The sequence below is a fragment of the Vombatus ursinus genome, unplaced genomic scaffold (assembly GCF_900497805.2).
Source record: "Vombatus ursinus unplaced genomic scaffold, bare-nosed wombat genome assembly UNPS02014781.1, whole genome shotgun sequence".
Classification (NCBI taxonomy): domain Eukaryota; kingdom Metazoa; phylum Chordata; class Mammalia; order Diprotodontia; family Vombatidae; genus Vombatus; species Vombatus ursinus.
The window spans coordinates 39,039,874-39,056,375 of NW_020954559.1; the positions used below are offsets into that span (position 1 = coordinate 39,039,874).

Consider the following 16,502-nt stretch of genomic DNA (forward strand, 5'->3'; position numbering starts at 1 on the left):
GAGTGTCTTGTCCATGGAACAGCCAGGTGGTCAGTGTCACTAGATCAAAGAGTAGGTGGGGGGCAGGGTTGAAGAAAGTGAATGAAGATTGGGGAGGAGGGGAAGAGCGGTAAATAAGGTGTAATACTGAAAAGGTAGGAAGGCGGTAAGTTATAAAGGGCTTTGAATGCCAAACAACATTTTCTGTTTTTTTCCTGGAGACAATAAGAAGTCACTGGAGTTTATTGAGTAGGGTTGGGTGCTGGGAACCCCTAAATGCAAGAGTACGGGGGTCTGCCTCTAAAGAATTCGACCACTTAAGTCTTCTTTCAGTCAGAGTAGTGAGGTTTTATTGTAACACCAGCATGGCAGGCAGATTTCTAGTAAATCTGTAGTGTTGTAATGCCAATAGGAGCAGGCAGAGTTCCTAGTGAGTCTGTGGGGTCTGGTAGGGATAAGACTGATACTTACATACCAGAAAAGATAGTGAGAAGATCTGGTTGGAATTAAGGAGTGGTAAATAGCCTGGGGTGGGCCAGGCATAGCCAATGAAAGGAGTTAAGCGGTCAGAAAGCCACAGTGAAAGATCATTTAAAAAGATTATTGAGTATATAGGTGGGCTGGGATGGGCCAGATGCCTCAGGTGAGAGTCCAGGGAATGGGTTGCTAAAATGTATGGGAAAATTCAGGGTCCAGGTCCATCACCCCATCATTCCCCCCTCAAACCAATGGGACCCAAAATCTTTTGGGGTAAGAGGAGAAGGTCTTGGCTTCTGAAACTGCTTCCTGCTGGTAAGGGTTGTAGAGTTGTCCCTGCCTCGAAAGGGTCCAGGGGAGGAGGTTGACTGGAACCAATCATAGGCTGCATCCAGGTGATGATGGGTGGACATGGACTGGTACCCACTGTTTGCTACCAACTGTAGGTGAATGGCCTGTAGTCTTGAAGACACAAATCTGACAAGCAAGTTTGACAAGCAAGTTTAATATGGAGGGCCCAAATATAGGGAGACGTAAAAGTGATGTCAGAATGGGGGAAAATAAAGAAAGAAAGCAAGAGCCCCATTAGAATCATTCACATTTGACATACAGGGTTGTGTCTGATCTTGTTGCTTTCTCCAAAGTTTCCACTCTGATTCCAATTCCTTTAGGAGGATCAGGTGCTATTGGGAAGTAACAACACTTTTGCAGGTAGAAGTTTTCCACCCTTGGGTTCAATAGTTACATAAATGAATTTGCCAGAAACTGACTTTTACTCCAATTGTAACAAAAGACTTGGGAAGATACTTAAGTAATGACTAAGCCAAATAGATTACCTCCTTCTAAGAAAATTGATTGCACTGAAATTCTCTTCCCCAAACCAAACTGAAGATGTTTCTGATTTAATTTCAGTTATTTGGGATATGGAATGACTACACTTGGGGAGGTGGGATGGGGGAAGAGTCTTGTGATCTTGTGGTCATATACTTCTTTACTGTGGAGGAACGACTAATTTTAAAATCAGGCCTTAGGCTTTTTAAAAAATCTAAACCCAGAACAGATTGAGAGACACTAAAACAATACACCAAACAATGAAGAAAATGCCAAACTAATCAATTTCGGCAGGTTGGAAGTTCCTGGATAGCGAGCCATAGGATTATAGAATTCCCAGAGGACTGGGAACAGTTAACTTCCTGCTCACAAACTGGGCCACCAGGCCTAGACAATTTGCTACTTGATGCTAAGATAATGGGAGGGAAAGCATCCTTGTGACCAGTCCCACAGGGTTAGGGACAATCTCCTTTGCTATCAGAGGTGTTGGGTCCTTTCCCCTATTGATCTAGTGGATCTGAAATTTGGCTTAGTCTCTGACCTGAGAGGTGGCTTTAGCCATTAAAGGACTAGGGTTTAAGGCATACCATATATAATATACTGTACAAGGTTACTACAAACACAGACAGGAATAGGCATGCACAATGTACATTCATTGATAGACTTGGTCTTTCAGTCAGTCAGATTTTGTGAACTTAGAAATCATCAATACTGAAGCATTTCTGCTCTGAATAAGTTCTTGTAGGGGTTTAAAAGTTTTCTCACCTCTGTTTATTTGGGTGTGAAAGTCTTTTGAAGAGAAGTAGTCCTAGGCCCATACTGGCTTTCTATCAGGCATAGCAACATTTAACTATCAGAAGAAACATATTAATACAATACTCTTATTTTAGGAAGTCTGCCAGGAAATGTGTCAGGAAGCCTGAGTTTGAATCCGATCTTAGACACTTAATCTATATATAATTTAGTAGCAGTGTTAGCCTGGGCAGGTCACTTAAACTTCTTTTAGCCGTAGTTTTCTTAACTAATGGGCAAAATAATAGCACAGTTGTCATAGGGTTCTTGTGGAGATCAAATGAGATAACACATGTAAAGTGCTTTGCAATCCTTGAAGCACTATATAAATGCTAGCTACTTTAACTTAATTTAACATTATTTAAATACCCAAGCCATTTCTGGCTTAGAGAACAAGATATGTCCAGACTCTCATAGTTCACTGATGCCTTCCAACACGTCTCTGTCCGAAGACAATTAATATGTTGGTTAACATATTAATCTTGAACAAAGACATGATCATTCCAAGTTAAAATACAGTTTTGCGTTAATATTCCAATGTATTCTCAGCTCAATTCTTTCTAGAATATTTATAACAATAATGGTACTTATGACAATAAAAAGCTGAAAACAAAATTAGTGTCCAGTGATTCTGGAATGGATGAACAAACTGATATAAATGCAGTGTCATGTTACTGCTACATAAGAGTATAGAAATGAAGAATTAAGAGAATGATAAGACTTCTATGAAGTTGTTCAGAGTGAAGGCAACTAATTAACAAAATGTACACAATTATAACTATGTGAATAAAAATGATGTTAAAAGGCAAAAAAAACCCTGTGACCAGAAACCGTGAATGATGTTAGTATGAAATTATTAAAGTACATATCCTTTCTTTCTGTTAAAAATTATTGTAAAAGTGAAAAGTATTGTGTATTATCAGTCACAGTTAATCTATTAGATGGTTTTACTCAACTTTTTTTGGGAAAGTCCTTTGTGAGAGAGAGAGAGAGTTTAGGCCAGATTTGAACTTGAGTTTGAACTTGGGTCCTCCTGACTCCAAGGCCAGACATCTATCCACTGTGCCACCTAGCTACCCCTAGAAAGAGACTTTTGCTTTTAATGGGAACTTCATCTCACTTATATTTTATCAGAGTATTGGGACAGGCCCATTAAATCAACCAGTAACAAACTTTTAAATATAGGTTTATTATATTAACAGTTATATATAATTTATATTTACATATTACATCTTGATATAATTATATGCAATTAATACAATTAACATATTAATTAGACCTATTTATATCTTTGCTTACATTTATATTTATATATTTGTTATATTTTAATTTATGTGTTATTTTTATGTCTTTGTCTTGCAGTCTATTGTGCAAGTGGAGACATTAGGAGAATTTGGTGTGTTCTTTACTCTGTTTCTTGTTGGCTTGGAGTTTTCTCCAGAAAAGTTGAGAAAGGTATGTGAGAATTTGCTGTCCAAATCATATTGTGTATCTGAAATACCTTAGTACAGTGTTTTGGGACCATTTACCCTCTTTACTATTTAAAACTTGTTCACTTTAGAACTATGATATGCTTTAAACTACATAATCAAGTGGTCTGAGTTACTTTAAACAAAAGATCGTATTAAGTAGCAATAGCAGCTCTTAAAAGAGGAAATAACAGTCCAGTGTTCATTTATAAGAACATATTCAACTCTTTTTAAAAAGAATTCTTGCTTCATTTCTTCCAAGAATTCTAGCTGAATTTTCACCCAAGCTATGTTTTTTCTTTGAGGCTTTGCTTGTAAATATTTTGGAATCATTCTCTTTTTTGGGGGGGGGGGGTTGTGTCTTGAGTATCCCTGTCACCATAATTAGCTTTTTATGATTGGATTCATTTTTTGTTGCTTTGCTCATTTGTTCTCTTCTTCCTTCTTCCTGACTTCAGACTTTGTTAGAGTTCAGTCTCTGCCCACTTCTAGTGGGAATGTCTGGGCTAGTCCTGCTGTTGCTTTCTTGGGGATATTAAATGTTATGTTGTTTCAAGATTATTTCAAGGAGAGCTCCAGCTAGGGACCTGTGAGCAATCAGCACTCCTAAAGTAGATTGCTTAGGGCAAAGTCTGATTTCTGTCTCCCAGGTCTGAGCTCTGCAAGTTTCTGACATTGGGCTTGCCCCATTTGGTGTTGAGCGGATTGCTGCTGTAGTCAGCCATTATTAGCCAGTTTGGAGGGACAGAACTGAAAGCTTACCCTTTGGTCTGAGATTCCTATCCTGGTTTTTTCCGACACAGACTTTAGACTGGGCTAGAAGTTGGAATTGAGACCCCATTATGTTCCCAGGGTACAAGTCACACAGCTTCTGCTTGCTTCCTGCTCAGTATGTAACCTCAGGCCTGTAGTTGCTTGTCACTTTGGAATACCACCCCTACGCACAGGCTTCTTTCTCAGTCTACCATGGATCTGTGATTCTTAACTGCCAGTTGGCCCCTGCCGTGCAGGCCCCTGTGCACAAGTTAAAGCCCCTCTGTGGTGGATCTGGGACCTTCTCTGCCCTGGTGAACAACCTCTGTGTGTGCTACAGCACTCTACAAAGTACCCTCCTGGCTAGACTTTGTCATTTCCTATGTCTGCAGACCTCTATTTGTCTCATTTTGCCACTCTGATCTGGAAAAATGACTCACTGATTTTCTTGGATTTCCTGATAAGGATTTAGTCTGGTACATTTTCTGTTTTCAGGAGTAGTTTGGGAAAGAGTGGGATTCATTGTACTTCTTCGTGCTACTCTGATGTCTTGGCTCCACCTCCTATTTACTTATTTTGTGAAGCCTATCCAGAAATCACTTTAAAATAGTGAATCTCAAAATGAATTTTGCAAAAGTCCTCTAGGGTCTTTGGTAATATTAAGTGTTTATAATGTGACCATACCTTTTTATTTGTTTCCAAAATTCATTACAAGAATAAAAATAAAAAAGTAACCCAGAAAGTAATGTTAGATGTATGATAGGTGGAAGTAGATTATGGTTTATTACCAAAAATGGTTTGTGCATGAGAAAAGGGATAAAATAATTTACCAAGGATATATAAAACTTGAAAAAGAGGTGGGGTTTATCTTGTAGCAAGATTTATCCTTGATATTTTACAACAGAGTTTTTCAACTTTTTGGATGTAGCCTCTATAGAGGATCAGCGGAAAATGTGGACATGAATTATACAGAGGAGTTTTGAGGTGATGTGATCTTTTACTAGTTCGTGGAGTGAGAGCATGGATTCATCTCAGTATTTAACTATTTATCTCTTTTGTGAGTACCTTGTGATCAGGAAAAGGGTCATTTTAAAATGCTTGTATGCCTAGTGCTTTTGCATGTAGTAGGAACTTTATGAATACTTGTGGAATTAAATTAACCCCCTATACTTATGGCATTTCATACATCTAAGCAAAAATAGAACTATTCTACTTACATTATTCAGGGAAACAATTTTAACTAGATGGTCTTGAGGATCTTTGGTTTCACTGAACAAACATGAACTTTAAAAAATTAAAAACTGCTGCTTTCAAGTCTTGAAAGTACCCAGAATCAATACTATATATTCAGCTTTTCTATATGTTTTTATCATCTATACTTTTTCCATGTTTCATTTTTTTTTATTTTGAGTAATCTCACAGCCATATCTACTTAATGAAATATACTGCATCTGCTTACTCTCAGGAAGTGAAAAACACTGGGCAAAAAAGTCAGGATACCCGATTATGGCAAACAGAAGAGGCCTTTAATATGTATTTGTTGAATTGAACTAACTATGCATCCTTAACCTCTCTGCTGGGATTCATATATAAAATGAGAGATTAGACTAAATCAATTCTGTCCCTTTCAGCTTTAAAAGTTTCTGATTCAGTTCATAATCATTTTGCCTTTTGTTTTATACCCTCAACTGAACCAGTTCCCATATTGCCACAAAAGTACTTACCGCCACCTTGTGGCCATTCAGTGTTTTGGGAATCTCTTAGTCTTAGTGAAATGTAATATTTAATAATTAGACAAGGCACCTTCTTACAGTCTATTTTTAAATTAGAAAAGAGAAAATTATCTTTTTACAAAACTGTTTTAATAATTTAAATAACTAAAAAATTTTCCTTTTTGAAAAAAGATTCCCCTGTTCTGAAATAATCTCTTCTTTGAGCTCCTCTAACAATTAGGATCATAGATTTAGAGCTGGAAGGGACTACAGAGGCAATATCATCCAGACCTCTTATTTTATGTATAAGGAAACTGAGGCCAAGGAAAGTTAAATAATTTGCCATGAGATCACAGAGGTAATAAGTGTGAGGCAGGCCTTGAACCAAGTCTTCTCACTGTACCATGCTTCTTCCCTGTTATTAGATTCTTTCCTAACCGTTAGTATCACTCATTTGGCAAATATATCACATCTTTTATGGGGTAGGTTCAAATTATTATTTAAATACATTTTCTTATTTGATATTTTTCTTGTTGCATATCTAGTATACTAGATTATAAGTCCCTTGTACGTAGGGTCTAAGATTTATATGCTACATTGTATCTTTGCCAGGATCATGGGCATAGCAAACATTTCTTTTTTTCCATTTCCCTAATCAAAACAAAAGTACAATTTTGAGCAGCCCTTTAAAATGTGTTGTGAGCTTTGAATTTAAAAATAGCCTTTAAAAGTAAAATAGAAATAGTTTTTTAGCTCGTGTTCATTTGTAGAATTAATATAAAATTATTATTTTGGAATTTGTTGAGTCCATGATTTCTTAGATGGGTATTTAAGTGAAAAGATGCATTACTTTTGGCCACCTCTGTTCCAGTGAAATCACATATATTTGTCATCAGTACAGATCCTACCTATCTGATTTTTATTCACAAATTTCCATAAGTTCAGCCTGGTAAATCTACTTGATGCGCTAGAGGCCCTATTTTAATATTTTGGAGTTACCAGTTTAACACTTGGATCTATTATTTGTGTCAAGTTCTTGATACCTGTTTAATCTAGTGCCTCTTTGCTTGTATGTAACTTCATTCATGACTTCCACAGCACCAATTGTATGAAGATTTTTTTTTTACCTGATCCATGATTCATCGGTATAAAGGATTTCCAAAAGAAACTCTCATCAATGTTCCTTGTCATTTGCCCTGCAACTTATCTTCTTAAGAGAGTTATGTAGGGTGTAAGAGGTTACCCATCATCATACAGCCGGTGCATGTCTGAGGTTGGACTGTGCCCCCCTGCCTGTGCACATGCAGGTTTTCATTGGTAAAGTGCTACCGCCTGATTATGTCTGTTGTTTTAGTGCTCTATGATGTGTAGTCACATAACATGATGGAGAATAGTAGAACGTGACATGGCTGCACATCAGGGAGCAACAGGACAGTGGAAAAATCGGGAGTCCTTTCTCTGCAACTTAAAGTCTTAGATGCCTGGAGCACTGAGAGGTGCAGGGACTTGTCCAGTGCGGCACAGCCAGTATCTGTCAGAAGCAGAACTTGAACTCTGGTCTTTCAGACTCTAAGTTTGGCTATTTATCCAGGACACAGCATTGCCCCTCATTTATCTCTTTCACTGTATTATTACATATATATATTATACACATAATTATACTAAAGACATTATATATTACATGATCTATTCATATTTATGTAAACAGTCAGTATGAACAAGCTGTAACACACTATGAATGAAAAATTGCCCAGAAGCAACATGAAGGATATGCCTGGGAAATAACAATGGACCAGTTAGGAAGTAGACGCAGGGGCTCACTGAGGGGCAGCCTGTGTGCTCTGTCCATGTAATACCGGGAGAACCAGAAGAAGGACTCCCCCCATGAGGGACTGATGGTTACACGGTACTCTCACAGGCTGGGTGGCTATGAATGGGTTGCTGTCTGCATTATTGGAGGGAGTATCCACATTGATGAGATCTCAGTTTCATCAAAAACTCTCTGTGAGTATAATTGAAAGGGAGAGTATCTATAGTTTTGTCTTCTCAACTGGACTAGTGCTCCTTGAGGACAGAAACTATATTCTTATCTACCTTTAGTAGAGTGTGTTATTTAAAGGCAGGGACAGTGACATTGTTTATCTTTGTATCTCTAAGAACCTAGATCACTGCTTTGTAGGAGGCCCTTAATAAATGTTTGTTGAAGTCTTTTCTATTTCCTAGAGTGCTCAGGACAGTGCTGATATCACTTTATTCTTTTTTAGCACTTTAAGCTTTGTAAAGTACTGTAACATTCATTATTTCACTTGATATACAAAACAACAAGGTAGAACAGGGTCCCCATTTTAGAGATGAGAAACCTGAGGCTAAGAGTTTAAATGGCTCAGGAAGGTTGTCCCAACCAGTATGTAGCAAGAGTAGGGCTTGAACTCAGGTCTCCTGATTTGCAGATTCATTGCTTTTTTGAACTTCACCATACTGCCTCTGGTTATAGTAGGCACATGTTCAATTGTTTGTTGCTAGCTGTGGAAATTTTGCTGTTATGTTCAGTACATAGTTTAAATGTACAATCCAGTTTTATTTGTGTGTGCAGCATCTCAGGCTTTGGAAAGGAGATGGCCTATTAAGTTATTAAAATGTTTAAATAAATTTGTTCTCTTTAAGGTATGGAAGATCTCCTTGCAAGGCTCATGCTATATGACATTCCTAATGATTTCATTTGGCTTATTGTGGGGACACTTTTTACAAATCAGACCAACACAAAGTGTTTTTATTTCTACTTGTTTATCCTTATCAAGCACACCCTTGGTGTCCAGGTTCCTTGTTGGTAGTGCCCGAGGTGATAAAGAAGGTAGGTGATATACTGTTACATGAATTTCTTCAATTACATATAGAGTGAATTTATTTTATAAATTAATGTTAAGTCAAGTGATAAAAGCATTGAGATTGTTGTGTTCTTCTTAGGTCTTGACAGACAAACTTTTTGGTAGTATCACAAATAGAATTAAGCTCCTATAAATTCATCTAATTCTAATCTACTACTGACTTTGAAAAATGCAGCCCCATAAATTTGGACAGTTTGTAGTCCTGAAAGAAATGAAGTTTAAAAAATGAGTATGCAATGCAAATATGATTTATGATACTCGAACTGCTATAATTGTTGCTTAATACTCATTAAATAAATGAAATTAAAAAGTGATGTAAGAACTGATAAAAATGCTGTTTGGCCTAAAGCATTTCCAGAAACTATTTCCAGGACATAGTTGGTGAATTTTTGTAGTTATGATGAGTTTTAAGAGCATATACTGAGGATATAGAAAACTACGACAGAATCAAACATGTAAAATGTATCCAAATTTTAACTAGGGTGTTTCAGGTCCTTGGATTTTAATTTTGCACTCTAAATCCTGTAAAATCTCTTAAAAGGATTACCAGACTTATCATGGAATAACCCTGCTGTGGTGAATCACTTTTTCAAAGGCTTGGCTAGATACATCTGAGATGAGTTAGGCTGGGTGGGCGTTGCTGCTGATTTGCCTCCATTTTATCTGGTGATCTGTGTGCAGAATTCCATCTTTGCTTACAGCCAAACTTGCTTATAGCCCTGGCCCTCCACCACCACCATCCATGGGAGCCAGTAACAAAGCGGGACAGAAACACTACAACTGAGGGTGGGGGGGTGCTGAATTTAGAGTCAGAGACTTGGGTTTGAATATGAGTTTTGCCACTTCACACCCTCTATATCCTACCTTTCTATTCTTTGGCTTTCTCTTCTATAAAATGGGTGGACTAGAGGACTCTTAAGTCACTTTCCACCTCTGAATCTGTCATCTTTTCTTTTAATCAAGGTCAATGGGAAGAACTAAACCTTAAATGAGATTTTTTAGCTGGTAGTATACTAGGAGTAAAAAAAATAGTGGTTAAATTTTGGTACAGATGGCAGGACTTGTTTTAGGAATGTAGTCTCATATACACATAATCTCTTGTAAAATACGCATTAAAATTTTCCTTAAAAAACATTTTTTCCAGAAAAATATCACTCCTATTCAAATATATTTTTGGAAGTATATTTAGATGATGTTTTTGATTAACTAATGGTTTCAAGTAAGGCTGTCAGATTCTTTGGTTGAATATTGGGTACTTCTGTCAATATTTTGCAAATTATTGAGTTCATAAATCTTAAGTGTATGAAATAGAAACTACTGCTTGTGAATTCAGGGCCCCTGATTTAGGTGCTCCAAAAGTGACTCAGAGCAGAGTCATTGCTTATATTTGTAAACCAGGGTAATTCTGGTTACACAGTGTAATAAAAAATAGACATCAAAACCAGAATGGTCCTTTTCAAAATGCACCAGTTCATGATACTTTTTTAAAAGTACTTAGCAAATATAAAATGTCTAGTTTAAAAAAAAACACATGCAAAAAAACCCAATTTTCCTCTCTTCTTTCCCTTAGTTGTGTTCTTTTACTAGCATTTCACTGTTATTTCTGAACCACTCACCTTCAAATCTACCTTCTCTTTCACACACTTTCTTTTTGCTTTATGTTAATTGTGCAATCAGTGACAGCTCTGTAATGGGGAAATTGCTATGGTTGGCAAGAAGACTTAGAACCTGGTCAGAGGTTTAGACTGAGTTGGGAGTAGAGATGTAGGTCAGGCCATTTTGACTAGCTTGAAGAACAAAATATGGATTAAGAAAGAAAGCTTCTTATCTACTTTTCTGGCACTGAATGAAATTTGTCATCGATTCAAATGCAGAAATATCCTCAGTAATGTTATTTAACTTACGGAAAGGTAATGTTGTAGGCACGTAAATGATGTAAGCATATTTATTCTAAGAGCCCTTATTAAAATCTTCTTTGAAATATATTTATTATTTTACCTTGAAAAAAATTTTTAAATCTGCATTGTTTTTATATGGCAAAAAAATACCCTTTTAGTGACTAGTCTAAAGTTTCAGACCAAGTCAGCATGACAGTATTTATATGTGTAAGATATTTTATGCTGCTTTAAACCTGTATTTTAAATACCATTCTTTATTCCCAAACAGGTGATATTGACTACAGCAGTGTGCTTCTTGGCATGCTGGTAACGCAGGATGTACAGCTTGGATTATTCATAGCTATTATGCCAACTCTTATACAAGCAGGAGCTAATACATATTCCAGGTTAAATTTTATTATGCTTCCTCTTATAATATATTATTTTCAGGTTGGTTATTCATGAAATATTTCTGGAAATGAAAATCTTATCAGGGTATAGCTATCTATGTCTCCTCTTATGTTTTAGCTTATGATTTTTGTAACTCCATCATTCTCCATCTCAATAAAAATAAATCCCCAGACTTTAAGGTAGAATTTCTTTTGGGGGGGGGGGGGTGGTTAAAATTCAGGTGAAAGGGGGGGGAAAGAATTCATGTAGAAGGTGTGAAAAATGAAAAGCCAGATGACAAAAGGAAGCAGATTTTGCTACAGTGGTGCCTTTTAAAAAGAAAGCATGACATTTGGTACAGTGATGAGTTTGAACCTGTATTCACACCTAGTCTTAATGGTTTTGGCAACCCTGGGCTAGCAACTCCCTAGGAATTATCTCATCTGAGAGTTCTCTACAACAGACTACTGATTAAATCACAGATATTCTTATTGCTTTTAAAGAGTCTTACTGTTGTTCTAAAACTTATGAGTATTAATGTTTTAACAGTAATATAAATGATTAAAAGACAAATTTAATGATACAGGCATCACTGTCAGTTTAAAATATTAGTATATGTGGTGCAACTTCTTTGGTCAGGGTGGGAGAAAAGGAGGGGACAGGATTCAGGCCTCTAATTTCATTAATGTGGGAAACTGTAGTTGCTAACTTATCTGTAATTTATAGTCTTAAAGGTATGTCTGGCGCCCTGGAAGTTTAAGTGACATGCCTATGATCACACAGCCAATACATGCCAAGGCAATAATTTAATGCCATGGGTGGGCAGCTAGCCCCCTTATCCATGATGTCCCACTGCCACTGGAAGTGTGATTATAACATAATAGAACTGATTTCCTAAAAATAAACGTACAAGAAATTTTTACATTCAAAAAAGGTTGTTCTTCACAATAGTCAAATCAGGAATCCTTAATTAAATGCCTACTATGTGTCAGGCACTGTACTAAGTGCTGGTAATTGAGAGAGACAGACAGATAGATAGACCTGCTCTTGTGGAGCTCACAATTTAAGAGGCTAGACAACATGCAGACAGCTATGTACAAACAAGATATTTACATGATAAATTGAAGATTGTCTCAGAAGAGAGGCCCTCAAATTAAGGAGGACCAGGAAAGGTTTCGTGCAGAAGATAAGACTTTAGCTGAGACTGGAAGGAAGCCAGTGGAGTCAGAAGATAAGAGATGAAGAGGGAGAGAATTCTAGGCATAGATGATAGCGAGTGAAAAGGGTCAGAATCAAGAGATGAAGTGTCTTGTTTGGGGAATAGCAAGGAGGCTAGGGTTACTGGATTTCAGAGTACTTAGAGGGGAGTGAGGCATAAGATGACTCGAAAGGGGGAGAGAGCCAGTTTATGAAGGGCTTTAAAGCCAAACAGATGATGTTCTATTTGATCTTGGAGGTGTTAAGGAGCCATTAGAGCAGGGTTGGGGAACTGTCACATGTGAAGTTTGGATTCAGTCACAGGGCCGCACTTGGGGACCTAGAGGGCCACATGTGGCCTTGAAGCTGCAGGTTCCCCACCCCTGTTCTAGAGTTTTTTTTGAGAAGAGGGATAACATGGTCAAACATATGCTTTAGAAAGATCATTTTTCTAGCTGAATGGAAGATGGACTGGAGTGAGGAGAGACTTGAGGCAGGGAGACTAACCAGCAGATTATTTCAGTAACCCAGGCATGGCATGAGGGACTGTACCTAGGTGGTGGCAGTGTCAAGAGAGAAAAGGGTATATATAAAAGATGTTGTAAAGGTTAAATAAATAGGACTTTGCAACTGATTGTTATGTAAAGGGTGAGAGAGAACTTGGAGTCAAAGATGATACCTAAGTTGTGAAACTGGGTGAGGGTACCCTCCACAGTCATAGAGAAGTTAGGAAGTGGGAAGGCTTGTCCCTCAGGACAGGGTAAGGGGGAGAAGATAATGAGCTCAGTTTTAGTCATGTTGAGTTTGAAATGTCTACTGGGCGTTCAATTTGACATGTCTCATAGGCAGTAAGACTAGAGCTCAGGAGAGAATTTGGAGCTGGCAAATAGATCTGAGAACCATCTAGATGAAAAATGAAAAAATTGAAAGTGGAGATGAAAATTGAATCCATGGGAGCTTATGAGATCACCAAGTATAGTAATACAGAGGGAGAAGAGAATAGGGTCCAGGACAGCCTTGGGGGACACCCAGTAGTTATGATGTAAATGAAGATTCAGCGAAGGAGGCTGAGGAGGAGTGGTCAGGCAGATAGGGGGAAAACCAGGAGAGAGCAATGTCATGAAAGCCTAGAGAGAAGAGAGTATCAAGGAGGAGAGGGTCATTGACCATGTGAAGGGCTGCAGAGAAGTCAAAAAGGAAAGGATTGAGAAAAAGCCATTAGATTTGGTAATTAAAGAGATCACTGGTAATTTTGGAGAGAGCCAATTCAGTTGAACAATGAAGGAGGAAGCCAGACTGCAGAGCGCTAAGAAGAAAGTGAGAGGAAAAGAAGTAGAGGCCTTAATTGTAGACAGCCTTCTAGTTTAGCCACAAAAGGGAGGAAAGATGGAGCATGAAAGCTCCTGGGAATAAGCATATGACAGGAAGGTTTTTTAAGGATCTGAAACATAGACATATTTGTAGGCAGCAGGGAAGCAGCCAGCAGAAGAGGAGAGTTTAAGGATAAGTAAGATTGGGGATACAAGCTGGAGGAGATGAGATGAGATCACTTCTTCATATACAGAGGTTTGCCTTGGCATAAGTGAAAGAGGAAATGGTGGGGGAAGGCATTTAAATGATATGAGATGAGGAGGAGGGAAAGAGGAAGCTCTTGGCAAATGGCCTGAGATTTTTTAGTGAAATGTGAGGCAAGGTTCTCCACTGAGAGAGTCGGGGTGAGAGAGCCATGGTAGATTTGAAGACAGATGGTTTGGAAAAGCTGCTGTGTGGGGGTGGGGCAGTGAATCAATAAGGGAGATATAAAAGGATTGCCTTGCCTCAGTGAGGGCTCACATTGTTTAACTGCCCTGGCCTATGCTGCCTGATAGCCAGGTATGTTACATTTCACCTTTTCCCCCAAGGTTCTCTGATAAGGAAGTTAGGCAATGTCTCTCTCCATGATTGTTCTTCCCAAGTTTAGGGGCCTCTAGCACCCTAGTTCCACCTAACCACTTAACAGTCATATTAACTTTTACAAAGGAATATTTACTTCAAAGCTATTACAAGAACAAACATATAAACACCCCCTCCCAACATCTGGGGAGCATAATTACCTCCCCACCTTATACCACTTCAATCTCTGGGGAGGAGATTAGAGTCACAGCTTAATGCAGTTTCTGTGTAGGATAGCTCCACCAAGTTCCAAGTCTAAAGCCTCCCAAGGTTTGTGTCTGGGCACCCTGGCTTTTCAGGGCATCCCTGCCAGGCTGGCAGCAGCATCTAGACTGCAATCTTGGCTTCCAGGTCCAGGGTCTCTACTGCCTGTGCCTTGATCTGAAATGGACAACTGAAACAGACCAAAGCCTCAAGTGCAGTTCTCAGAGGTAGTGCTGTCCCCACACCCAGCTTAGTACATGGTGCCCATGTTACAGGGGAGCAAGACCTTCCTTTATCCCTAGGTGCCATTGAAAACAGATCGGGACTGTCCAAGCCTGCTAGTTTTAAAGATGTCACCCTTTCCAGCTCCCACTATGTGTCTTTTACCAGAAGCTGGTCCCTGCCACCTCCGGCGCAGGTGCCTCCATCTTACATGATGCTGCAGAGACAAGTTAGGTATGGAATATACATTTATCGTTTACTGAGTGAGCAGAAACTGATGCTTAAAATCTTTTTGGTGCTTTGGAATTACTTTCAGTTATTTTATAAGAATCAATTTTGTTACTTGATAGCTTCCTGCTCTGACCTAAAATGATATTATCACTGATTGATCATCCAGTTTATTCACTAGACTTGTTTCTGGATAACCTTTCGCTATTTCCAAAAAGTAAAGACACCCTCAAAAGATAAATATCTTCTCCAAAGAGATGACTTCTCCTTTCAGAATTACCTTCACCTCCTCTGTTACATATCTTCCATGTATATATATTATATGTATTCCCCTTTGAGGATAGGGATTGTTTTTTGCCTTTCTTTGTATTCCCAGCGCTTAGCATAGGACTTGGCACATAGCAAGCACTGACTGTTTGTTGACTGACTTACATTCAAAAGATAATAACAGGCTCTTAATACAGTTCCAAATAAGGAGTTTTCCAAAAGTTTTCAGCTGTGGTAGTATCACTCAAATAAGTCTGTTATAATTGTTTTGAAAGACTCACTGCTAATTTATTTAAGTTAATACAACATCATTTTATAGGAAGTAACTTAAGCTTGACTAATAACCAAGGAACATAAAATAGTTTTCCAAACCTGACTGAAAAAAAATTAACATTTGAGCCCTACATAATATAAGTCAAAATTCCTCCACTCTTTTGAATTTTCCTGCTTAAAAATGATACTTACACTGTGGGAAGTTAGTAGCATCCTTTGCATATATTCCTCTCAGTAATATATTGACTAATAAATTTTGTTTTATGAAAATAGTGGGCCTACTCTCAGCCTGGCTTTTTATTTTTTGTATACCTACATTAAAGCCCTATTCCAGTGCCTCATCATGTCCAGTAGGTGACCCGAGGTTCCCAAAGGTTTTCCTAGTAGGTTGTAATCTCTAGCAGATTCTATCAAGCTGGTAAGGCTGAGCCTAGAGAGTGACTGTTTCTCTGTGATCTGAGGACCGGGCAAGCTAAATTCTGAGAGGTTCTTTATCAGATTGGCCACTGGGCATGATTCATTTTTTTACTTTGAAAGCTGTGGGATCCTAAATTACCAAGGGATCACAATCTTTTGTTAGTGGAGGCATGTCTACATTGATGAAATTGCGTATTCTTGACCTAGTAATATATTTTTGTACAGTTTAATTTAGTAATTAATTTGTACAGTTTAATTAACATGAAAAGGGAGAATATAAGTTTTTGTTTAGATTCTCTTTAACTTTAATCAAGAGGATTAAGAGGGAAAGGCTTATTTTAGTAATATTTTTCCTTGAGTCAAAATTTTTAAAAATATTGTCACATTCAATATAATTAATGTAAGAACTTATGTTGACTTTATTTTCAAGGTCAAGTATCCTAGCCATCCTAGTCTCAAAGAAGAATTCACATGGGTCCATAGTAGATATGTTAATAAAAAAAAAATTTTAAGTGCCTAGTATGTGCCAGGCACTCTGTGCTTGTGTGCTCTCTCTCTCTCTCTCTCTCTCTCTCTCTCTCTCTCTCTCTCTCTCTC

At 38.0% G+C, this 16,502-nt stretch overlaps 1 protein-coding gene across 4 annotated transcripts in view; it reads left to right on the forward strand.

The window, feature by feature from the left end:
- The window catches only part of LOC114046325 (transmembrane and coiled-coil domain-containing protein 3), a 73,154-nt gene that overhangs the window by 30,424 nt on the left and 26,228 nt on the right, over positions 1–16,502 (forward strand). For 2 of the 4 annotated variants that reach the window (XM_027866626.1, XM_027866628.1), the window contains exons 6-9: positions 3,442–3,534; positions 8,678–8,864; positions 11,065–11,182; positions 14,889–14,954. In XM_027866626.1, the coding sequence (XP_027722427.1) occupies positions 3,442–3,534; positions 8,678–8,864; positions 11,065–11,182; positions 14,889–14,954 (464 nt within the window). The remainder of the gene's footprint in view (positions 1–3,441; positions 3,535–8,677; positions 8,865–11,064; positions 11,183–14,888; positions 14,955–16,502) is intronic. The other 2 variants (XM_027866625.1, XM_027866627.1) reach the window with 1 other exon arrangement.